General features: G+C 48.6%; 1 protein-coding gene across 2 annotated transcripts; it reads left to right on the top strand.

The window, feature by feature from the left end:
• The first annotated feature begins 1,730 nt into the window (after window positions 1–1,730).
• Window positions 1,731–25,708, top strand: LOC148431154 (ATP-dependent RNA helicase DDX19A). 2 transcript variants are annotated; one of them, XM_088466307.1, is made up of 12 exons: window positions 1,731–1,856; window positions 5,778–5,835; window positions 7,056–7,139; window positions 10,379–10,514; window positions 11,595–11,687; window positions 11,793–11,895; window positions 12,345–12,459; window positions 22,170–22,347; window positions 22,424–22,661; window positions 22,754–22,916; window positions 23,243–23,434; window positions 24,336–25,708. In XM_088466307.1, exons 1-12 carry the CDS (start codon window positions 1,800–1,802, stop codon window positions 24,395–24,397), a joined length of 1,479 nt encoding a protein of 492 aa, XP_088322433.1. In that variant the 5' UTR covers window positions 1,731–1,799; the 3' UTR covers window positions 24,398–25,708. The 2 variants fall into 2 exon arrangements, with proteins under 2 accessions (XP_088322433.1, XP_088322434.1); XM_088466308.1 differs by lacking the exon at window positions 1,731–1,856 and adding an exon at window positions 1,933–1,952.
• Window positions 25,709–25,976: the final 268 nt, after the last annotated feature.

Raw genomic sequence — 25,976 nt, 5'->3', positions numbered from 1 at the left:
TTGACGCCTCTATGTCTGAACGAGCGAACGAAACATGCGCTCGCTATTTTTAAAAAAACGCCCCCCTGGCCACTCGCATCCTACGTCATCTCCGCTATTAGATTAATTGAGTACATCGAAAGGCGTATGAACTGCTCGCAGTGCTTGTGGTAGCATTTTCCTACCGCAATCATGCGAACAGTTCAGGCTAAAAGACAACCAAGTGACGTGGTCGATGACGCTGCTTTGTTAGTTATGCACACCCTTAAAACGCCCGTTTTGACCGTTTGGCACGCCTGCGTTCGGATCTCCACTCCCCGTTTTCAAGCACCTTCCCCTGTTACCACCCACAAACGCCTCATTCTGTCACTCAAATTAGCAGGCATTCGCTATTTTGCGAGCACACAATTTCCGACCGCAATGACTGGTTCGCGCATGCCTATTACAACCCATACGCATACGCAGTTGTGCGAACATCGCTCGGAGCGAACGAGCGGCCGCTTACGAGCGGCTCTGAATCAGGCCCTGAGAGCGGTGATGCTGAATTGAAGAGCTGCATCGGTTTGAGACCGATGTTGATGAATTGAAGAACTTGGTCAGTTTGAGACCGATGTTGATGAATTGAAGAACTGTGGGCCTGATTCAGACCCGGTCGCAAGCGCTGAGCACTCGCAACCGGGTCGATGGTGGCCCAGAGCACATGCGCACGACCCAGATAGCGACGGGCACTCCGTCGCTCCGAGTCTCGCATCAAAGGGGGCGTGCTGTCGGTGTTGAGTGACAGCACGCCCCCTTTGGTGGGCGGGGCGGGGGGGTGGCTGCCCAAATGGAGGCGTTCCCATGAGAACAAGTGATGTCAGTGGAGAGATTCCGGCTCTGTTAGAGCCGAAATCTCTCTGGGGCTTGCGGCCACGAGACCCTACCACAAGGGTCTCGTCGCAAGGCCGATGGTCGCGATGGTCTTGACCATCGCGACCATCATCATGGCCGCTCGCTATAGCTGTGGGTGGTCACCCACAGCTATGCAAGCGGCCAGGAGGCCGTTCTAGAAAAAAAAAAATAGACCGGCCCTGATTCAGAGCGAGCGCTCTGTCAGAGCGTCCGGCTCTGAATCAGGCCCTGTGTCAATTTGAGACCGATGTTGATGAATTGAAGAACCGGATTAGTTGGGACCAATGAGTGGAGATATATCGGATGGGACCGATGATTAGAGATATCAGATAGGACCGATGATTGGAGATATCGGATGGGATCGACGATTGGAGATATCAGATAGGACCGATGATTGGAGATATGATGGAGGGAGATATGAACAAGTCTCATGTGCAAAGCGCTGAACTGCCCCAATTGTTTGCTGATGCCCGTAGCCTTATGGCACAGAGAGGATAGATAAGCGACTGCTCTCTGTTATCAGCACCGCCGGCCTGTGCCAGGCAAGGATAGATAGTTTTGCCACAGAGCATGGTCATAGAGCAGGGATGACCATTGGGTACTTGACACCATCGATTGCTTATCCTTGAATGATTTTATATAATCGATGATAGAAAACAGTTTGTAACATCGATGGCTACTATATATGGTTACCCACCGATGGCCACTCCTAGGTAACGATGATGTCTCTTAGCCGGGCAAGAAGGAAAGGGGGTGGAAGGGGGGACCGGCCGGGTGCGTCACTGCGCCGGGGGGAGGGGGGGGGGGGAGGAGGAAGGAGGGGACACGGAACGGAAGTGTAGCTCTATGCTTCCGGCCGGACGGATATTTGGCTGCACCGGGCGGGGCGGGCTGGTACGGGCGGCTTCCGGTGGTGATTTTGCAGCACGATGGCGACTAACTCCTGGGCTCTGGCTGTGGACGAGCAGGAGGCGGCGGCGGAGACGGTGAGAGCTGCGGCTCCCTGGTGGCAGGAGTAGGGCTCGGTCACTGACCTGTAGCCACAGCCCCGGGAGGGGAGGCTCCCTGTGCTGCACCCCTTGGTGGGTGGCGCTTCTCTCACCCCCCACCCCACCCATTCTCTCCTGTCTATACCTATCATGGGCTGTGCTCCCCCCTGTCTATATCTATCATGGGCTGTGCTCTCCCCTGTCTATACCTATCATGGGCTGTGCTCCCCCCTATCTATAGCTATCATGGGCTGTGCTCCCCCCTATCTATAGCTATCATGGGCTGTGCTCCCCCCTATCTATAGCTATCATGGGCTGTGCTCCCCCCTATCTATAGCTATCATGGGATGTGCTCCCCCCCCTGTGTCTCTCCCCCGTCATGGGATGTGCTCCCCCCCCTGTGTCTCTCCCCCGTCATGGGATGTGCTCCCCCCCCCTGTGTCTCTCCCCCGTCATGGGATGTGCTCCCCTCCCCTGTCTCTCCCCCGTCATGGGATGTGCTCCCCCCCCTGTGTCTCTCCCCCGTCATGGGATGTGCTCCCCCCCCCTGTGTCTCTCCCCTGTCATGGGATGTGCTCCCCCCCCTGTGTCTCTCCCCCGTCATGGGATGTGCTCCCCCCCCTGTGTCTCTCCCCCGTCATGGGATGTGCTCCCCCCCCTGTGTCTCTCCCCCGTCATGGGATGTGCTCCCCCCCCTGTGTCTCTCCCCCGTCATGGGATGTGCTCCCCCCCCTGTGTCTCTCCCCCGTCATGGGATGTGCTCCCCCCCCCTGTGTCTCTCCCCCGTCATGGGATGTGCTCCCCCCCCCCTGTCTCTCCCCCGTCATGGGATGTGCTCCCCCCCCCTGTGTCTCTCCCCCGTCATGGGATGTGCTCCCCCCCCTGTGTCTCTCCCCCGTCATGGGATGTGCTCCCCCCCCCTGTGTCTCTCCCCCGTCATGGGATGTGCTCCCCCCCCTGTGTCTCTCCCCCGTCATGGGATGTGCTCCCCCCCCTGTGTCTCTCCCCCGTCATGGGATGTGCTCCCCTGTGCTGTGTTGTGTTCACCCCCTGTCTAGCCGTCCTGGGCCTCATTCTCCCCTATAGCCATGGGAGGGATGCTCTGGCCTGTGCCCCCCCCATTCTCCCATTTAGACCTTGTATGTGGAACCATGGTCTCCTTCCACCCATCTTCCTGTAGCCTTGGGAGGAGAGTTGCTGTATTGTGCCCCTCTCTCCCCTGTAGCTGGAGTGTTGCCATGGGAATCCGGTTATTGGCTGGAGCAGCACCAGTGTCAGGCTTGCCCTCAGTTATATATGGAGCAGCACCAGTGTCAGGCTTGCCCTCGGTTATTGGCTGGAGCAGCACCAGTGTCAGAATTCAATTGTTTACGCGGTCCGTAACTCCCGTCTAAAGTGATGAGAACGCGGTCGCTATTCCATTGTTGCAGTTTTTTAGCTGATCGCTCCAAAGTGGTCGGGTTTAGCTGCGTAAACCAGCTACGCCTGACCAAAGTGCTGGGCACGACCTGCGAAAAGTGATGTTTGGGTGCCCAAACAGGTCACTTTTTGCACATTTTAGCTCGCACCCCGCTGGGGCTGCGAGCTGAAATGGAGCACTGGCAGCTGATCGCGCCTGACAGAAGCAATAATTGAATAGCTCCGGGCACGAAGGGGGCTCAAAACAATTGAATTCCGCACTTAGAGTTTGTTTGACCATGAAAACCTTCCCGTCTTTTAGTTATGTACTTTAGCTCTTCAAATAATTGATTGATATGGAGCCTAAGTAAAACAACCTACAAATAAAAACAGCATGTATAGCTAAAAGCAATATAACAAACGTCATTGGTACTAGGTAATCTCGGACAGGATTGGCAAGTAACTGGGCTCTTGGCCCCACAGTCAATATGAGGTTTTATGTTAGGGTTGCCAAACCTCTGTCCTCAAGGAATGCTGACAGTGCAGGTTTTAAGAATATCCATTCTTGAGCAGAGATGGTTCCATAAAAAAAATGGAGGTACTGATTAACTCACCTGTGCTCAAGTATTGCTATCCTTAAAACCTGACCTGTTGGTGTGCTTAGAGGACTGAAGTGGGAAATGCTGAATTTGCTGGTAATGTATGCCAGTGTGTTTGTAGAAGACCTGTTCTAGCATGCGGACACCTGCGCTGTATGCGATGTTACCAGGAACTTGGCAGAACGCATCCAGTGACAAATGATGGATGTAGTAGAGGAGTGTGGGCTCTGCGTACAGTCCCTTCACCGCGACTAGGCTCTTCAGCTGGTGACTTGGTACCCAGCCACAAATGTATTGCTAGTGCTTCTGCCTGGGACACGCTCTGTCAGCATTGATGTAGGGAACTTGTGAGAGGCCTCCACTGTTTGGGTCTCCTTACTTTAAGGCAGGGGTCTTCAAACTTGGCCCTCCAGCTGCTGTGGAACTACACATCCCAGCATGCACTGCCACCTTTTTGATATAACAGCTTGCTAAAACTATGTGCAGTGCATGCTGGGATGTGTAGTTCCACAGCATCTGGAGGGCCAAGTTTGAAGACCCCTGCTTTAAGGGACCTGGGAAGTATGAGGCTGACACTTCAATAGGAGATGAAAACCTCTTAATCTTCAGCAACATCAGATAAGTGAATCTCCTCCCTATGCTATTACTTTAGCATTGATTGGTGGCACCTGGCACTGATGATGGGTCCAGATCTCAGTGTTGTAGGTGGAGTGTCTGTGGGCATTACGGGATTCATTAAATGCAAATTGGTAACCTACATGAATGACCAAAGTGGGGATTCAAACTATGGCCCGTATTGAATTTGAGGTGAAAAGTCCAGGCTATAGTGGCGAAAGACTAATCGAACCATCTAGTAGCTGGTTCCCTCCGAAGTTTCCCTCAGGATAGCCTGATAGTGAATCGTCGCCTGTTTTCCAGGCGGAGAAGTATTGTGCGCGTGCCCGCTATTCCCCATATTCAATTCCAAAGTAGGCTAAATCGGGAACCGGCGAAACTTTGATCGGTGAAAAAATACGGGAATTTTCGGGAAATAATTGTAGGACCCCCCTAAAGATGTCCAGACCTGGGGGATCACAATGGGTTCCGCGGCAGATGCATTAATGCGGCTTTGAAGAAGGTGATGCAGAAGAGCATTTAGAATTTTTTTGGGGGGGGGATAACTATGTCCATCAAATTTGGGGTACTTAAAAATGGGGTTAAGCATATTCTTAAGTCCCATAAATGATTTTTAAAAATTCTGCAAAAATGCACCTGCCGCTACTCCTGCAATGAAACACACCTGCCGCATATAAGGGAACCCCTCTGGACTCCATTCTGCTAATTTAGAAGTGTGATGCCCCTTTTTTTCACTTTTTATTTTTGGGGTTAAAAAAAAATGTTGGTGTCCCTATATTTTTTTTTTTTTTTTTTTTTAACAGTTTGTTTTTAGGGAACATTCCCGGGGGTGCAGGCTATTTTTTTAAGCCTGCACCCTTAAACCCCAATTCTGCACTTTTTTTTTTTCCGCCTGCTAAAGGCAAGTGAAAAACTATCCCTGTTTTTTTTACACTGGCGAAAACTCAATGTAATTGAATACGGGGATATTGGAAACGAGCGAAAATGACGTCATCAACGATAAATTATCGCCGATTCCGCCTCAAATTGAATACTGACCTATGTAGCAGATGTGTTTTCATTCATACGTGAATAGTTATAAACACTCTTATCCAGACCCATCTGGCCGATACGCTTTCTCATTCCTCCTTATACATTTATTCCCAGGGCGAATCTGTCTTTATACAGATTTGGTCCTGATATTGCATTTTTCTTGGTCAGTTTGGAAGTAGAGGTGTCTGTATGTGTAACGCTGCCTTTCCCGAATGTAACTGCCCTGACCCAGGATATGGGGGTAAATCTGAACCATGTTTTGCTTTCTTTATAGTTCAACAAGCTGCAACTGAAGGACGATAAGGATCAGACCCCTAAACCTGAGAGTAACGGTGAGTGCGGGCTGTTATTTGGGTCTTCTAATGCCTCCCTTATAATGCTCTCTGTAGCATACTGAGGGCTGTATCCAATTACACGCAATAAAGCAAAAAGTTAACGACCATAAACATTTCACACACTTTTGGTGTGAAACTTTCGTGTCTTTGCGCGCCCCCTCTTTTATTTTTTTTTTGCACTATCCTATTTCTGAGATCTGTCTGTACCCCCATAAAAAGCCTAGCTGACATAGGAAATCACTGTAGAAGTGTTAGTGGACATAATAAGTATTTTTGGGGTTCCTAAATTGTGTCACATGGATGTTATATGCATTTTTGTGTATTAGTGGAAATGATGGCAATCCAATTTTTTTTTTTTTTTTTTCTAGGCAAAATGCTGCAGATAATTTGGGGGTACAATAAAGCGGGTGCAAGTATATTTTTGTGTCAAAAGTGCACTTTAACAAAAAAAAAAAAAAAAGTTAAATACAACTGGTGCAGCAACCACCAATGTTTAGAACACCTGTCCCATCCATGGAGCCCCCCGAAAATACCAGCCCCACTTTAAACCCATTTTCCAGTACTTCTAAGTGTTTCACCCCAAAAATGACTGCGTTATTGGCCAAATTAATCCTATTTTAAAAAAAATATATATTCTTTAGCCTAACTCATCGTTAGAGGGGTGTTCAAAGGGTTCTGAACCACGTCCCCCCGCTTTTATTTCAAAATAGGGGCGTTGCGCAACTTTCCACCTGCTCTGTGATGGTGACAACCTTTTGCCTGTTATTAATCTATGGAGCATTAGCGCATGCAAAGAGTTTGGCTGTAGGATTGTACCCTATACGCATTTTGTGTGAAAACTGCATCGGTGATGACGTTTCGTAAAAAAAAAAAAAGGTATTTTCGTGTCTTATTGTAAATGCTCAAGTAGTAATCTTTGCATTCAAAATGTGTACAGCCTGTATGTGCATTGGGCAGATGGGGAACGTCTTACATAGGATTACAGGAACCTCTTAAGTGTCTGTCTGTGATTGTATGAAGCTAGTAAGATGCTGTACACTTCTATATACCCTCTGTGGTATCTGGGCGCGATGTAACGGTGGTAGCCTCGCTTTGTGGGCGGCCTGACGTGGGCCGGTGTAGCTGGGATCTGTATGGACGGTGTATAGCAGGCAGGACAGTCTCGTAGTATAGTCCTAGACGGCTGCAGCCAATCGCCTTTCTGTTCATTCTTCCAGGCACAGACTCTGCGGCCAGCAGTGAGGGTGCAGAGAAGGCGAGCAATGGCGAGGGTGAGGAGAAATCGGAGGAGGACGATAAAGGTGAGTGTATTGCAGTGTTAGTGATGGCATCGCTGGCGGATCACTGTATACCCAATGCTAGGATATAAAGCGCGTATCTATCCTTATGTGGCGATTAGTGCATTTGGTGGTCTTACCTGGTGCAGCCGTAAAGGGGTAAAGGCAAATGTTGTAAATGCTGCATTCATTAACCCTGTAATACAAAGCAGATGAGACCTGACTGGTGTACCTGCAGCATCCCAATGAGTGACCCTGGGATTAAGAGTCTGTGTGGAGTGCATCTCGTGTCTCTGCCCTGGAACCAAGCACACTACTGGCATGTTGTACACATCTGTACTTGCGACTGAAGGGGTCTTACAGGGTGCTCTCGTGTAGACTCAGGGCCTGATTCAGACACGGTTGCAAGCGCTGAGCGCTCGCAACCGGGTCGATGGTGGCCCAGAGCGCATACGCACAACGGAGTCGGCTCCATCGTGCGCATGCGCGAGACCCGGATAGCGACGGGCAGTCCGTTGCTCCAGGTCTCACACCAAAGGGGGCGTGCTGTCAATGTTGAGTGACAGCACGCCCCATTTGGTGGGCGGACTGGGGGGGGGGGGGGGAGAAGAGAGAGAGAGAGAGACGGAGGCGTTCCCATGAGAGCCTGTTTGAGCCGAAACCTCTCTGGGGCTTGCGGCCACGGGACCCTACCACAAGGGTCTCGTCGCAAGGCCGATGGTCTTGACATTCGCGACCATCAGCATGACCGCTCGCTACAGCTGTGGGTGGTCACCCACAGCTATGCGAGCAGCCAGGAGGCAGTTCTAAAAAAAAAAAAAAAAAAAAAAAGACCGGCCCTGATTCAGAGCGAGCGGCTCTGAATCAGGCCCTAAGTTCAGAGAGGGTTTGCTGTGAAAATGGCGGGACGCGCAGCTTTGTGCATACGCATACATTATGTCCGTTCTCACACCTCTTGCGGCAGAGATGAGGTTGGCGCAAAGTCACACTGGTGTCTGCAACGAAACGAAGCATACGGGTCAGGGCTGTGCAGTCTCCAGCTTCATAATGAGAACTTACAATCCATAAAGATCAGTGGTGGCATTAACGCATGTACAGGCATCATTCCCCAGGGCCGCCTCCAAATCAGTCTCATGTGTCTGTATACAGGAGCCTGATCATTATCCTGCCAGAATGAAGCCTATATGGCAGGAGCCAATACACATAGTGTTCAAGACAAAACAATCCCCCTGGCTCCTGTGATGTCTCCCTGGCCCCCGCAGCCAATCCCCTTGGCTCCTGTGGTGTCTCCCTGGCCCCCGCAGCCAATCCCCTTGGCTCCTGTGGTGTCTCCCTGGCCCCCGCAGCCAATCCCCTTGGCTCCTGTGGTGTCTCCCTGGCCCCCGCAGCCAATCCCCTTGGCTCCTGTGGTGTCTCCCTGGCCCCCGCAGCCAATCCCCTTGGCTCCTGTGGTGTCTCCCTGGCCCCCGCAGCCAATCCCCTTGGCTCCTGTGGTGTCTCCCTGGCCCCCGCAGCCAATCCCCTTGGCTCCTGTGGTGTCTCCCTGGCCCCCGCAGCCAATCCCCCTGGCTCCTGTGGTGTCTTCCTGGCCCCCGCAGCCAATCCCTTGGCTCCTGTGATGACTATAAAAAGTGGCGGAGGAGCCAACCATTCTCCTTCTATTCCTGGATGATGCGGCACCCGGTGTATTGTGAAGGCGGCCCTGCATCCTCCCCGGGCTCTGCACACACCTCCCCTGTCACCCTGTCATTCTCCCGGCTACAGCAGCGTTGTTGCACCCGTCACGTTAGTGGTGCCGGGCCCCTTCAGCAGCCTGCTCTCCATCCCTGACTCAGCCCGTTCTCTGCACAAAGAAAGTCAGGGAGGTGGAGGCGACCCGGGCTAGTAGGTAACACGAGCTCCGCACACAGGTGCTGGGACTGCAGCTCATGCTGCATGAGGCTGCTCTGGGGACGCAGGGGTACTGTCCCAGCAGCAATTTACCCTTACCCCCAGCACTGCCTGCTCCTTGCCACCTGTACTGCCCCACTTGCTATCTACCCTAATCCCCTCCCGACCCCCAGCACTTCCTCAACTGCTATCTATCCTAACCCCCTTCTAGCCCCCAGTACTGCTTCAACTGTTATCTACCCCTATTCCCCCCCCATACTACATTAACTGCCACATGACCTTACCCCATCTACCCTCCCTACCTCCAGCTCTACCCAGATTGCTGCTGGCCCTTAACCCTTTCTACCCCCCCAACTGCACCTGCCGCAGCACTGTCCCAATTGTTGCCTGCCCTTACCCCCCCTCTCTGCCCCCGTACTGCACCTGTTGGGGGGGATTCAATTCAACTTGCTATGCGGGCACAATGTGCCCCTCTGGAACGGCACAAAGCCTGGTTGTTGGTAATTGAATTCCCTCCTATAGTTTTGATGCTTATTTACTTTCAGTGAAATTTAGAAATGTGTTTTTTTTTTTTTTTTTTTTTTTTTTTTTTGGTCTTCAGAGATTTAATAAAAATGTTCTGTTCAGTGAAGCGAAGTAGCCGGATCTAGTTCTGATGAGAATACCTTGTGCTGCTGTCTTACTGCATTGGGTGCGGTGCTGCAAACGTACACCTGCCATGTGTGGAGGAGCTGAGGACTTGGTGTACGGACTCCACAGCCCTGGCACAAGAAGGGGTGTTCTGAAAGTAGAGATGCCGACTGGCAAACTTGCCCATTTAGCTGCACGCAGTCGCGTCTTGCGTTTATCTGTCTGCCTGGTATTAGTGTAGGAGTGTTACAAATCGGTTGTGTACTAAAAATATGAAATGTTTGGTAACCTTGACATGTGTACAGTGTAACGCTGCGCTCTGCAATGAGATATCTATGGATAGTGTGTACAGTGTAACGCTGCGCAATGAGATATCTATGGATAATGTGTACAGTGTAACGCTGCGCTCTGCAATGAGATATCTATGGATAATGTGTACAGTGTACCGCTGCGCTCTGCAATGAGATATCTATGGATAATGTGTACAGTGTAACGCTGCGCTCTGCAATGAGATATCTATGGATAATGTGTACAGTGTAAAGCTGCGCTCTGCAATGAGATATCTATGGATAATGTGTACAGTGTAACGCTGCGCTCTGCAATGAGATATCTATGGATAATGTGTACAGTGTAAAGCTGCGCTCTGCAATGAGATATCTATGGATAATGTGTACAGTGTAACGCTGCGCTCAGCAATGAGATATCTATGGATAATGTAAATCTACAATTTATTTGTATCTCAGAGGACAAAGCTGCACAGTCGCTGCTCAACAAACTCATCCGAAATAACCTGGTGAACACCACAAACCAAGTGGAAGTTCTGCAGCGGGATCCGAACTCTCCTTTGTATTCTGTCAAATCCTTTGAGGAGCTGAGGCTGTAAGTGCTGTCGCTGTCTAGAATAGATTCTCTTCCCCCCCCCCCCCCCCCCCCTTGTATGAGCTGCACCCCCCCATACAATTCTCAATCTGAGCGGGGACCTCTTGTGCTGTGATCTGCAGTATGACCTGAATTGTGTACCATATAACCGTCCCCCAGGAACGTTCTCAGACCTGTAAGTCTTATGTTTTATCAGCACCAGCCGGGGCATCTCCTGCTTCACCACCTTTAATACTTTGCCCTCATTTGATCAGTAACAGATAAAATATTCCAGCACCTGATATGTCTTGTTTTTATATTTCATTGGCTGTTTTCTGGCTGGCACGGCTAGGCAGCGTGTCTTCTGGCTGGCACGGCTAGGCAGCGTGTCTTCTGGCTGGCACGGCTAGGCAGCGTGTCTTCTGGCTGGCACGGCTAGGCAGCGTGTCTTCTGGCTGGCACGGCTAGGCAGCGTGTCTTCTGGCTGGCACGGCTAGGCAGCGTGTCTTCTGGCTGGCACGGCTAGGCAGCGTGTCTTCTGGCTGGCACGGCTAGGCAGCGTGTCTTCTGGCTGGCACGGCTAGGCAGCGTGTCTTCTGGCTGGCACGGCTAGGCAGCGTGTCTTCTGGCTGGCACGGCTAGGCAGCGTGTCTTCTGGCTGGCACGGCTAGGCAGCGTGTTTTCTGGCTGGCACGGCTAGGCAGCGTGTTTTCTGATAATATGCGGCCGCTGTAAGAGAACAGCGATAATTACATTACCGAGCCAAATCTCTCGCCTGCGTCTCCACGGCAACTGGCTGGAAGAAGCCGAGTCTGCACGGAGCTGTATCAGGCCGGCGTTTAGCACATAATTCCTACTCTCCTGACCAGTGGCCTGAGTACGCTCTATAGCTACGCTAACAATGATTATTTCATGAACCGCCTCCTGCTAAATTCATGAACTGAATAAACATTGCTGCTCTGTGCATTTATAATAAGCGTTTTCATAGAAACTAGCAGTAAACACTTTGGGGGTTTTTTTTGTTTTTTTTTAATAAATACAATTTTGTGACCCCATCATAAAGTCTATTACAGCTTTTTCTGATCTTCCCTGTGTTTTCAGAAAGCCGCAGCTCCTAGACGGTGTCTACGCCATGGGGTTCAACCGACCGTCTAAAATCCAAGAGAATGCGTTGCCGATGATGCTGGCTGAGCCGTAAGTACTTGGCGCTGGGAGGGTTGCGTGGCGTTGGGTCACTAACTCTGCCTGTAGTACAGTTGATGGACACTGTCGAGTACATTTGTCCTGTTTGTTTTTTAGGCCCCAGAACCTAATTGCTCAGTCGCAGTCCGGCACAGGAAAAACAGCTGCCTTTGTCCTAGCGATGCTGTCCCGGGTGAATCCTGCAAATAGATACCCACAGGTAATAGCACGCGAATGTTATCAAAGGGGGATAACTGCTAATTACATCAGGGGGTCTCTATTAATATTGGGATTTATCAGCAGAGCTTACAAATGCCAGCAACCAATTGGATACATGCTTTTATTGTCTTGTACTAGACAGATGTAATCTAATTGCTGATTGGCCTCTGTAATTCAGTGCGACTCTTGCAGCTACCTGCAATAAGGAACCTAGAGTTTTAATCCTAGAGCAGACGTGCACAGTGCGGCTGCTTTGTGCCCAGCAAGGGGTCTCTGAGGCTGTGATAATGGCTTATGTGTAAGATGTAATTGTGGCTACATGTAGGTGTGACTCCTGTGTACATAACTAACCAGGCAGAATCCGTCAGTGGCGCAGATGTCAGTATGTTATGCAATATTTGCTGTTTGTAGGATATATGTACTGACCTGTGCCCCCTCATTCCCTGGCAGTGCCTGTGCCTCTCGCCCACCTACGAGTTGGCGTTGCAGACTGGAAAAGTCATTGAGCAGATGGGCAAGTTTTATCCAGAGCTTAAACTGGCCTACGCTGTCCGAGGAAACAAGTGTAAGTAATGGCTGATGGGATCGCTGTAAGTGAGCTGATGGCGCGCACCCGGTTATCACAGGACACTTCTCCATCACTGTAATGGTGCATTCTAACCACTTAACTTGTTGTTCTTCCAAAAACTGCGCAGACATCGTAATGTTCGTTTCATTGGAAAGAAAAGTCATACCCCTTTTTAAAAATATCAATATTTTATGGTGGGGGGGAGAAACCCTGTCACTATAGACGTGTAAATAACTTTTTATTGAGGGGGGTGGGGAGGGATTATACCCCATAGTGACAAGGGGATCACTCTCTACCAGCCTGGCAATGCCCCTCCCCCTAAAGCAGAGTACAGCAGTCAGCAGGGACTGGTCATCAATGCAGAGACCAGCCTCACATTGCTCGGAGAAGGGGACTAAGTTTCACTTTGCACTATTAAACTTCAACGCCCTAGAGGTTTGTTCGCACTGCATTCTGGGATGTGATGTCGGAGGTCACGGACCACGACATGACTGCCTGGGTGCCAGAGGAGATTCGTTCTGCACATGTTCACTAATGTGCACATGGTGGCTATAGACGGTGACCTCACTGAGGGGGCGCAGCCTATCCAGTCACTAGGAACCGGTGACCTCGCTGAGGGGGCGCAGCCTATCCAGTCACTAGGAACCGGTGACCTCGCTGAGGGGGCGCAGCCTATCCAGTCACTAGGAACCGGTGACCTCGCTGAGGGGGCGCAGCCTATTCCAGTCACTAGGAACCGGTGACCTCGCTGAGGGGGCGCAGCCTATCCAGTCACTAGGAACCGGTGACCTCACCTCCATAACATACTCTTACACTATTGCATCCCCTCCATGTTGTTTTCTCAAATTTTACATGTTCCTAAACTAGCACAACCCTCTGACTCCAGGCAGATGTAAAGACCCCCTTTACAGTGCACTGGGAAATAACATGCGGATGGAGGCAGTGCCTTTCCCACTTGTGTGGCATATTGTGGGGAGGGGGGAGCATAATGTATACAGGGGTATTACTGTGTGGCATATTGTGTAAAGGCAGTGCATTACTGTGTCCTTGTGTAAGAGGCATTACTGTGTGGTGGGAGGAAGCATAATGAATAAGGAGCATTACTGTGTGGCATTGTGTTTATGAACTGCACTACTGTGTGACGTAACATGAATAAGGGATGTTAGAGTGAAAAGCTAAAACTGCCATCCCCACCAGTGGGCCGCAGGGAGAGCTTGGGGGCAGCCCAGCATCTCCGGGGATGCTGGGCACGCCCCCTACAGTAATGAGAAGTGGGCGCATCTCAAGGACATGGCCCCCCTTTTCTGAGTGACCACACCTCTTTTTCGGGTGGGCGTCTTCGGCACGTGGTGCAATGTATAATTCTATAAGGTGCCTGAATGTGAAGACTAGGGAATTGCAGCAGATGTCTGGAATATACCACATATATTCATTTATAAATATGCATCTTATTACCAAATGCCTTATTCACTATGGTTTTTGTGTGTAGACCAGTCCTATCACCTGTAGGATCATGGGGGCATGTGGGGAGGTCTAATGCTTCAAACTAAGCAGGTAAATGCAATACCTGGTGCTAAATAGTGGTTTACGCTGTACACCTGCTGCAAGTAATAGAGGTCTAGTTAGGACCCCAAAACATACTACTATACAGATAATGAAAAAAGAATTACTGCGCTAGATGTACAGTAGGGGAGGCAATCGGGAAGCCGACTGCCTAAATACCGGCAGCCGGCTTCCCGACTGTCTTATACCGGCAAGGGTGAAATGCCGGGCGTCTAGATGTAGACGCCCGCATTTCCCTGCGTCCGGCATCACGATCATAGTGATGCCGGGCGCCGCGAGTGGACAGCCACAGGGGGGAGGGTTAGGTTTAGGGCTCCCGGGGGGGACTTGGGGTTAGGCACCCCCCCCGGGAGGGTTAGGTTTAGGCAGCGTGGAAGGGTGTGGTTAGAGTTAGGCACTGGGGGGAAGTTGGGGTTAGGCACCCCTAAGGAGGGTTAGGTTAGTGGATACTTACCTATCCACGATCGGGATTTCCAGCGCTGTCGGGCTTCTGCTGCGTCGCACTCTACTCCTGTCGGGTTGCCGCTGACGGGAATCGAACCAATCCCGTGCAGTAGTACTCAATAAAAAAAATATTGAAATACTACTCTATGTATACAAAAAGGCTTGTTTGAATGTCACAAATATTTAATTAAAACATAAACACAAAACATAACATTTAAACATACAACATTTATTTTATAATAAAATGGTTACTAGCCGAGCCTAATGCGACTTACTTATAATGTATGTGAACAAAACAGAGACCTTCAAAAATCTATATATTGAAGTGAGGTTTTCACATGATCCTTAGAATGTTATAGTTCAAACAGCATTTGATACTATGTATCACTTGGTTCATAGACAAGTTATCTGTTTGAAAGATTGTAACAGTTTTGTTTCCACTTTAGCAGCCTCAAGCTGACCACACATATAAAGATTATCTGTCCAACCAGCCAACTAGTTGATTGGTTGGAATGAGAATCTGGTAAGGGATGAAAGCGAATGACAATCAGCAATTTGCTCCCAAACACCGGAAAATGGACAAAAACTGTTTGAACAAATAAGTTTGATCAAAACTGTCTGACGACCATTTTTATCTGTTCTCTGGCGTTTAGGAGCAAATTGCTGATCTTCAGTTACTCCCATACATTACCAGATTTTCATTCCAACCAATCAACAAGTTGGCTGAAAGTTGGTCTAGTGTGTGGCCAGCCTCACAGATGAGTCGGCAAGCCTGTTATTACAGCTGAATGGTGTGTGAAGACAATCCGTGAACACTGGCGTCCCAGCAATTCACTAGTCGGCTTAACAAAACTCTGCCGTCAGAATGTATATTACCACAGTCTTATGGAGCGTACACACGGTCAGATTTGTCAGACTTGTCAGATTTGTCAGATGAACGATTGAACGATTAAACGATTTGAACGATTTTACCAAAGTTTTGAACGATTGAACGATTTTTGACTGCATTAAAATGAATGGAATCGTCCAAGTCTGACTGCAAACCCATCAGATGTCAGATATCGTTATCTGACAAACGGGGACGCGCATCGTTGATCGTCCATCGTTCAGGCATGTCAGATATGAACGATTTTCCTTCAGATATGAACGACTGAACGATTTTTAAATCGTTATCGTTCATATCTGAAGGAAAAATCTGATCGTGTGTATGCACCAATATACTATGGAGTATTCAATCCCTCAAAGTATTGTGGCCACTCCAGGGTGCGCAATCCAGACGCTGCATCGCTGCCACGGGATAGCAGCAGGAGGTGAAATACCGGCTTCTCAGTAGTATTCAGCGGCTGCTCTCACCAATAGTGTATTCAGCGGCTGCTCTCACCAATAGTGTATTCAGCGGCTGCTCTCACCAATAGTGTATTCAGCGGCTGCTCTCACCAATAGTGTATTCAGCGGCTGCTCTCACCAATAGTGTATTCAGCGGCTGCTCTCACCAATAGTGTATTCAGCGGCTGCTCTCACCAATAGTGTATTCAGCGGCTGCTCTCACCAATAGTGTATTCAGCGGCTGCTCTCACCAATAGTGTATTCAGCGGCTGCTCTCACCAATAGTGTATTCAGCGGCTGCTCTCACCAATAGTGTATTCAGCGGCTGCTCTCACCAATAGTGTATTCAGCGGCTGCTCTCACCAATAGTGTATTCAGCGGCTGCTCTCACCAATAGTGTATTCAGCGGCTGCTCTCACCAATAGTGTATTCAGCGGCTGCTCTCACCAATAGTGTATTCAGCGGCTGCTCTCACCAATAGTGTATTCAGCGGCTGCTCTCACCAATAGTGTATTCAGCGGCTGCTCTCACCAATAGTGTATTCAGCGGCTGCTCTCACCAATAGTGTATTCAGCGGCTGCTCTCACCAATAGTGTATTCAGCGGCTGCTCTCACCAATAGTGTATTCAGCGGCTGCTCTCACCAATAGTGTATTCAGCGGCTGCTCTCACCAATAGTGTATTCAGCGGCTGCTCTCACCAATAGTGTATTCAGCGGCTGCTCTCACCAATAGTGTATTCAGCGGCTGCTCTCACCAATAGTGTATTCAGCGGCTGCTCTCACCAATAGTGTATTCAGCGGCTGCTCTCACCAATAGTGTATTCAGCGGCTGCTCTCACCAATAGTGTATTCAGCGGCTGCTCTCACCAATAGTGTATTCAGCGGCTGCTCTCACCAATAGTGTATTCAGCGGCTGCTCTCACCAATAGTGTATTCAGCGGCTGCTCTCACCAATAGTGTATTCAGCGGCTGCTCTCACCAATAGTGTATTCAGCGGCTGCTCTCACCAATAGTGTATTCAGCGGCTGCTCTCACCAATAGTGTATTCAGCGGCTGCTCTCACCAATAGTGTATTCAGCGGCTGCTCTCACCAATAGTGTATTCAGCGGCTGCTCTCACCAATAGTGTATTCAGCGGCTGCTCTCACCAATAGTGTATTCAGCGGCTGCTCTCACCAATAGTGTATTCAGCGGCTGCTCTCACCAATAGTGTATTCAGCGGCTGCTCTCACCAATAGTGTATTCAGCGGCTGCTCTCACCAATAGTGTATTCAGCGGCTGCTCTCACCAATAGTGTATTCAGCGGCTGCTCTCACCAATAGTGTATTCAGCGGCTGCTCTCACCAATAGTGTATTCAGCGGCTGCTCTCACCAATAGTGTATTCAGCGGCTGCTCTCACCAATAGTGTATTCAGCGGCTGCTCTCACCAATAGTGTATTCAGCGGCTGCTCTCACCAATAGTGTATTCAGCGGCTGCTCTCACCAATAGTGTATTCAGCGGCTGCTCTCACCAATAGTGTATTCAGCGGCTGCTCTCACCAATAGTGTATTCAGCGGCTGCTCTCACCAATAGTGTATTCAGCGGCTGCTCTCACCAATAGTGTATTCAGCGGCTGCTCTCACCAATAGTGTATTCAGCGGCTGCTCTCACCAATAGTGTATTCAGCGGCTGCTCTCACCAATAGTGTATTCAGCGGCTGCTCTCACCAATAGTGTATTCAGCGGCTGCTCTCACCAATAGTGTATTCAGCGGCTGCTCTCACCAATAGTGTATTCAGCGGCTGCTCTCACCAATAGTGTATTCAGCGGCTGCTCTCACCAATAGTGTATTCAGCGGCTGCTCTCACCAATAGTGTATTCAGCGGCTGCTCTCACCAATAGTGTATTCAGCGGCTGCTCTCACCAATAGTGTATTCAGCGGCTGCTCTCACCAATAGTGTATTCAGCGGCTGCTCTCACCAATAGTGTATTCAGCGGCTGCTCTCACCAATAGTGTATTCAGCGGCTGCTCTCACCAATAGTGTATTCAGCGGCTGCTCTCACCAATAGTGTATTCAGCGGCTGCTCTCACCAATAGTGTATTCAGCGGCTGCTCTCACCAATAGTGTATTCAGCGGCTGCTCTCACCAATAGTGTATTCAGCGGCTGCTCTCACCAATAGTGTATTCAGCGGCTGCTCTCACCAATAGTGTATTCAGCGGCTGCTCTCACCAATAGTGTATTCAGCGGCTGCTCTCACCAATAGTGTATTCAGCGGCTGCTCTCACCAATAGTGTATTCAGCGGCTGCTCTCACCAATAGTGTATTCAGCGGCTGCTCTCACCAATAGTGTATTCAGCGGCTGCTCTCACCAATAGTGTATTCAGCGGCTGCTCTCACCAATAGTGTATTCAGCGGCTGCTCTCACCAATAGTGTATTCAGCGGCTGCTCTCACCAATAGTGTATTCAGCGGCTGCTCTCACCAATAGTGTATTCAGCGGCTGCTCTCACCAATAGTGTATTCAGCGGCTGCTCTCACCAATAGTGTATTCAGCGGCTGCTCTCACCAATAGTGTATTCAGCGGCTGCTCTCACCAATAGTGTATTCAGCGGCTGCTCTCACCAATAGTGTATTCAGCGGCTGCTCTCACCAATAGTGTATTCAGCGGCTGCTCTCACCAATAGTGTATTCAGCGGCTGCTCTCACCAATAGTGTATTCAGCGGCTGCTCTCACCAATAGTGTATTCAGCGGCTGCTCTCACCAATAGTGTATTCAGCGGCTGCTCTCACCAATAGTGTATTCAGCGGCTGCTCTCACCAATAGTGTATTCAGCGGCTGCTCTCACCAATAGTGTATTCAGCGGCTGCTCTCACCAATAGTGTATTCAGCGGCTGCTCTCACCAATAGTGTATTCAGCGGCTGCTCTCACCAATAGTGTATTCAGCGGCTGCTCTCACCAATAGTGTATTCAGCGGCTGCTCTCACCAATAGTGTATTCAGCGGCTGCTCTCACCAATAGTGTATTCAGCGGCTGCTCTCACCAATAGTGTATTCAGCGGCTGCTCTCACCAATAGTGTATTCAGCGGCTGCTCTCACCAATAGTGTATTCAGCGGCTGCTCTCACCAATAGTGTATTCAGCGGCTGCTCTCACCAATAGTGTATTCAGCGGCTGCTCTCACCAATAGTGTATTCAGCGGCTGCTCTCACCAATAGTGTATTCAGCGGCTGCTCTCACCAATAGTGTATTCAGCGGCTGCTCTCACCAATAGTGTATTCAGCGGCTGCTCTCACCAATAGTGTATTCAGCGGCTGCTCTCACCAATAGTGTATTCAGCGGCTGCTCTCACCAATAGTGTATTCAGCGGCTGCTCTCACCAATAGTGTATTCAGCGGCTGCTCTCACCAATAGTGTATTCAGCGGCTGCTCTCACCAATAGTGTATTCAGCGGCTGCTCTCACCAATAGTGTATTCAGCGGCTGCTCTCACCAATAGTGTATTCAGCGGCTGCTCTCACCAATAGTGTATTCAGCGGCTGCTCTCACCAATAGTGTATTCAGCGGCTGCTCTCACCAATAGTGTATTCAGCGGCTGCTCTCACCAATAGTGTATTCAGCGGCTGCTCTCACCAATAGTGTATTCAGCGGCTGCTCTCACCAATAGTGTATTCAGCGGCTGCTCTCACCAATAGTGTATTCAGCGGCTGCTCTCACCAATAGTGTATTCAGCGGCTGCTCTCACCAATAGTGTATTCAGCGGCTGCTCTCACCAATAGTGTATTCAGCGGCTGCTCTCACCAATAGTGTATTCAGCGGCTGCTCTCACCAATAGTGTATTCAGCGGCTGCTCTCACCAATAGTGTATTCAGCGGCTGCTCTCACCAATAGTGTATTCAGCGGCTGCTCTCACCAATAGTGTATTCAGCGGCTGCTCTCACCAATAGTGTATTCAGCGGCTGCTCTCACCAATAGTGTATTCAGCGGCTGCTCTCACCAATAGTGTATTCAGCGGCTGCTCTCACCAATAGTGTATTCAGCGGCTGCTCTCACCAATAGTGTATTCAGCGGCTGCTCTCACCAATAGTGTATTCAGCGGCTGCTCTCACCAATAGTGTATTCAGCGGCTGCTCTCACCAATAGTGTATTCAGCGGCTGCTCTCACCAATAGTGTATTCAGCGGCTGCTCTCACCAATAGTGTATTCAGCGGCTGCTCTCACCAATAGTGTATTCAGCGGCTGCTCTCACCAATAGTGTATTCAGCGGCTGCTCTCACCAATAGTGTATTCAGCGGCTGCTCTCACCAATAGTGTATTCAGCGGCTGCTCTCACCAATAGTGTATTCAGCGGCTGCTCTCACCAATAGTGTATTCAGCGGCTGCTCTCACCAATAGTGTATTCAGCGGCTGCTCTCACCAATAGTGTATTCAGCGGCTGCTCTCACCAATAGTGTATTCAGCGGCTGCTCTCACCAATAGTGTATTCAGCGGCTGCTCTCACCAATAGTGTATTCAGCGGCTGCTCTCACCAATAGTGTATTCAGCGGCTGCTCTCACCAATAGTGTATTCAGCGGCTGCTCTCACCAATAGTGTATTCAGCGGCTGCTCTCACCAATAGTGTATTCAGCGGCTGCTCTCACCAATAGTGTATTCAGCGGCTGCTCTCACCAATAGTGTATTCAGCGGCTGCTCTCACCAATAGTGTATTCAGCGGCTGCTCTCACCAATAGTGTATTCAGCGGCTGCTCTCACCAATAGTGTATTCAGCGGCTGCTCTCACCAATAGTGTATTCAGCGGCTGCTCTCACCAATAGTGTATTCAGCGGCTGCTCTCACCAATAGTGTATTCAGCGGCTGCTCTCACCAATAGTGTATTCAGCGGCTGCTCTCACCAATAGTGTATTCAGCGGCTGCTCTCACCAATAGTGTATTCAGCGGCTGCTCTCACCAATAGTGTATTCAGCGGCTGCTCTCACCAATAGTGTATTCAGCGGCTGCTCTCACCAATAGTGTATTCAGCGGCTGCTCTCACCAATAGTGTATTCAGCGGCTGCTCTCACCAATAGTGTATTCAGCGGCTGCTCTCACCAATAGTGTATTCAGCGGCTGCTCTCACCAATAGTGTATTCAGCGGCTGCTCTCACCAATAGTGTATTCAGCGGCTGCTCTCACCAATAGTGTATTCAGCGGCTGCTCTCACCAATAGTGTATTCAGCGGCTGCTCTCACCAATAGTGTATTCAGCGGCTGCTCTCACCAATAGTGTATTCAGCGGCTGCTCTCACCAATAGTGTATTCAGCGGCTGCTCTCACCAATAGTGTATTCAGCGGCTGCTCTCACCAATAGTGTATTCAGCGGCTGCTCTCACCAATAGTGTATTCAGCGGCTGCTCTCACCAATAGTGTATTCAGCGGCTGCTCTCACCAATAGTGTATTCAGCGGCTGCTCTCACCAATAGTGTATTCAGCGGCTGCTCTCACCAATAGTGTATTCAGCGGCTGCTCTCACCAATAGTGTATTCAGCGGCTGCTCTCACCAATAGTGTATTCAGCGGCTGCTCTCACCAATAGTGTATTCAGCGGCTGCTCTCACCAATAGTGTATTCAGCGGCTGCTCTCTCCAATAGTGTGTAGATGTGTTTAATAAAAATACAATTATTTTTTTTTTATATATATATTAAAAAAATGTTGGGTTTTTTTGGTCTGTTTTGTTCACATAAATTATAAGTAAGTTGCATTAGGCTCGACTAGTTACCATTTTAATATTTTAAAATAAATGTTATGGTTTTGTCTTTGTTTTAATTAAATATTTATTTGACATTCAAACAAGCCTTTTTGTATACATAATAGAGCACTATTTCAATCTTTTTTTTTATTGAGTACTACTGTACATCTAGTGCAGTAATTTTTTTTTTTTCTTTCATGATCTGTATAGAGGTCTAATGCTTGTTGGGATATCAGAAGGGCATTCTAGGGGTATATGGGGATGTGTTGGGGCATATGGGGAGCTCTAAAGCCTAAATTATAAGAACCAAAAATGGTCAGATAGGACCCCCCCCAAGTGGAGGGTCCCTGGGACCCACATTTTGTCACTCAGCGCGATCACTGGGCAATACTGTGCCAAAGCAATACACATGAGGTCTTTTTTGTGTTTTTTATATAGCTGGGTAGGGCTGCATTTAAAAGGACTAAAGGTGGGAGGGGCTCTGGCACACTTCTGTTATATAATCTGAGTGCCCTTATGCTCGGTATAAATAACTCTGGCGGTACAAGACCTGGATGTAGGGTATTAACCAGTTTTAAAATTGATGGGAGCACTCATGCTCTGAAAAAGTGCTTTAGTACAAATAAAGGGTTCTGTCTGTCCTGTGACCGTCCCCTCTCCTGTGTCCTCAGTGGAGCGCGGCTACAAGATTCCGGAACAGATTGTTATCGGGACGCCCGGGACGGTGCTCGATTGGTGCTCCAAGCTGAAGTTCATCGATCCTAAGAGGATCAAGGTGTTTGTGCTGGATGAGGCGGACGTCATGATAGCGACACAGGGGCACCAGGACCAGAGCATCCGTATCCAGAGGTAAGTAGCCAAACTGCCCCCGTTTTGTCTCTCGTGGCTGGTGTGCGGAACCTGATGGGGAGTTATTATGTTGTAGGATGTTGCCAAACGACTGTCAGATGCTCCTGTTCTCTGCTACCTTCGAGGACTCTGTCTGGAGATTTGCTCAGAAAGTGGTCCCTGAGCCCAACATCATCAAACTGAAACGAGAAGAGGAGACGTTGGACACGATCAAACAGTACTATGTGCTCTGCAACAGCCGGGAGGAGAAGTTCCATGCGCTCTGCAACATCTATGGCGTCATAACCATTGCGCAAGCCATGATCTTCTGCCATGTGAGTTCAGGCTGATTATCAACTGGTCCTGCTATAATGTGTTTTCTTTGGTCTTTCTGTCTAATACATGAGTACATTTGTGTCTTGTACAGACCCGTAAGACTGCCTCTTGGTTGGCGGGTGAGCTGTCTAAAGAGGGCCACCAGGTGGCGCTGCTCAGCGGAGAGATGATGGTGGAGCAGAGGGCGGCAGTTATTGACCGATTTAGGGAAGGGAAGGAGAAGGTGCTGGTTACCACCAATGTGTGCGCCAGAGGTGAGCCCGGCATTGCTGATGACTTTCTTTCCACTGGAGAATCGCAGTGTTCATAAAAGCGCAGTATCCATCTGCGAACGCTTCTCTGGTGTGCGATGGGGTACAGATCTCTATATCCTACGTACCTTATGTCATCCACCCTCCAGAGTAGGACGATGATGTTGCTGTAATGGCAAAGCTTCTGACCTGGCTGCTTGTGAGCGTTTCATATGGCAATGGGTAGGGGGCAACAACTGGTGTAAATATGCTGTCGCTAATGGGGCCTGGTACTGATTAGTGCTGGTTGTGTCCTGTGTACAAACCTGTTCTCTCCCCCTCCCTTCTAGGCATTGATGTCGAGCAAGTCTCCGTGGTGATAAACTTTGACCTCCCCGTGGACAAAGATGGAAATCCAGATAACGAGACCTACCTCCACAGGATAGGCCGCACCGGCCGTTTCGGCAAGAGGGGACTGGCTATCAATATGGTGGACAGCAAACACAGCATGAACATCCTGACGCAGATCCAGCAGCACTTCAGTAAGTCAGACTGTCTGAACTCCATTTATCGCGTGCAGGGGCACCAGGCCTGCTTGGGGACAGGCTAAGGGGGCAAACCAATTGGGTGCGAGCTTGTAAGTTATTCCACGAAACTCACAACTTGGCACGAATGCTCGCTCCTAAGAATTGATCAATCCAATTAGAAATGCCAACTTGTTGCGAGGGTGTGCAAATTTTCTATAGCCTGTGACTTGGAAGAAGGCCATAAAAGTGGGGAAATCATCCTGGACCCCCAAAAAAGTGACCATTTCATTAGCAGAAAAATTACAAGCAAACTTTTTTTTTTTTTTTTTTTTTTTTTTTAGTTTTAACAAATTAAATGAAAAATGCAAAAAAGTAGGAAAGTGATTTTGTGCTAATTTGAGGCCACTGTAAATTTAAATAATAAAAAAAGCAATATTTAATTACACTTGGGGGTGCTTAAATGAACGAAAAAACTGACTTGGGGGGTAATTAGAATTTTTTTAATTTTTTTTTTTTTTTTTTTTTAACACCCAAAAATGACATGCAAGTATTGGGCCAATAAAGCAAATTCTATACTTCTAAATGCCTAATTAGTCATTAGGGGGCTGACCAAAAGGTTCTGTACTCCTGACATTTTTACCTTTTTTTTTAAATAAATATTTTCCCTACATCACACACCCTCAGGGAGGTGGGCACTAAATCCATTAACTTTACAAAAAAAAAAAAAATTATTCTAAGGAGGATTGGAGAGAGTTGATTAAAACAAATTAAAAGGAGACACTGGAGTTGTGTGGCGAAGTGGGTCAAGCATTTAATTGGTGTCAAATGTCCTGGATTGAATTTATTATGTACATGACTTGACATGGCCCCAGCTGGCTTTCCATTTTTGCTAAATGCCCTTGTTCCCGTTTTTTAGATAAGAAGATTGTGGAGCTCGATTCCAATGACATTGACGAGATTGAGAAAATAAATAACTGACCGTGTCGCTGAGGTGACCTTTATCCACCAGAGTCTTCTTACCCGTGGCCGGAATAGTGTTCTGCAATGGACGTCTTACCGGGTTCTGAAATTACCTCATTCGCCATCATAGGCACCCAAGAGGAGACCTGATGGACCTTTGAGAAATAATGTTTTTAGTCTGAGGGCCAGACGTCATCCCCACCTGCAGCTGGGGTTCTGCTACTGACTGCAGTAAGGTGGGGGGGGCTGGTCGTATAGATTTTATTTTTAGCACCCACCACCCCTGCGCTCCCAAGAGACTGCATAATTCCAAAATTACATTAATGGAGTAAATATGCAAAGTCCTGCTTCACATGCTAAATTTTTTTTTTTTTTTTTTTTTCCCCTTTTTAGAATATTTTTAGTTTTTATCTTGGACTGTTGCTCATTGGTGACCGTTCAGAGTGGGGCCAGTGCTGCCACTCTGTGTATCCAAATTTTATTATGGATAATTTATTTTTATTTAGCCTAGTTTATTCAGATTTACCTTGAATTTATAACCGCTATTTGCAGAACTCCTCGCTCCCTCTTTTGATTGGCGGAGAATTGGGCACTAAACTACTTTAAAAAAAAAAAATAACTTAAGATGGAACTTTTGAAACAAAATTGGTCTCATTATCTCTGCATCAACCTAAGTTTCACTCTTAAATTATTAACAAAGGTTGCCGCTCTGTAGTCCCATCAGGGCCAGATAGAATTGTCCACCTTTTAGTCCTGATCTCTTCCCCTCCCCCTCTTAATGCTTGTGTATAGAAGTGGAGCTGAGTTGCATTGAGCCCCTGGGCTGCAGTTTCAGGTGCACTTGTATTTTCTATCGATGGATTATTTCTGATAATAGCCTCCTTAAACACTAGGCTGTATATATATACATTTTTCATTTTTGCTGCCCTCAAGACCTGCTCCCCTCCCCTGTGTGGGTCTGCAGCTGCTTTGTGTGTGTACTCTGGGTGGGATAATGAACAGCTGCAGTCATATCCTCCTCTCGCTGGACAAAGGCCCCCTGACCTATTGTTAGGACCTCCTAACCTTAGTCTGGACCTGGTTTTTCAGAATGACCAGTTTTGATATTTTTAACTTTTTGGGTTTAAATCTGCTTCAGGACAGAAGCACCAATTCTTTTACCAAGTAAAATAATAAATAAAAACTGAACCTAAAGTTTTAGGGAAATGGACGATTTTAATTAGCGTAAATGGGATTAGTAGATCTACACACGGAGGCTTTCTCTCTGAGGATTGGATAGCTGCCCTGCTCTGTATTCTTTGTTTGGAATAAAGAATGTGTTTAATGCGATATCTCATCTGTGCTACGTACTTTATTGTGGTATTCAGCTAATAGAAAATGTGCAGGACTGGTAGCCATAAAAGGAGAACTTGTATTAATACTCAGAATATCCTGTTACCTAGGGGACTTGTCAGGCTGGCCCAGCTAGGCTAGTAGCCTCCGAACTGTCCAGCTCCTTGCTCTCGAGTCTAGTCCGCTGACAGGAGACTGATCTAGTGGCCTTGGCTCTCTGCATACTAAAAGCTGGATGCAGTTACCTTCTCATCCAGGATTATGG

This window comes from Taudactylus pleione, unplaced genomic scaffold (assembly GCF_031769625.1).
Source record: "Taudactylus pleione unplaced genomic scaffold, aTauple2 ptg002751l, whole genome shotgun sequence".
NCBI classification, from domain to species: domain Eukaryota; kingdom Metazoa; phylum Chordata; class Amphibia; order Anura; family Myobatrachidae; genus Taudactylus; species Taudactylus pleione.
This window is presented reverse-complemented; position numbering and strand designations above follow the sequence as displayed.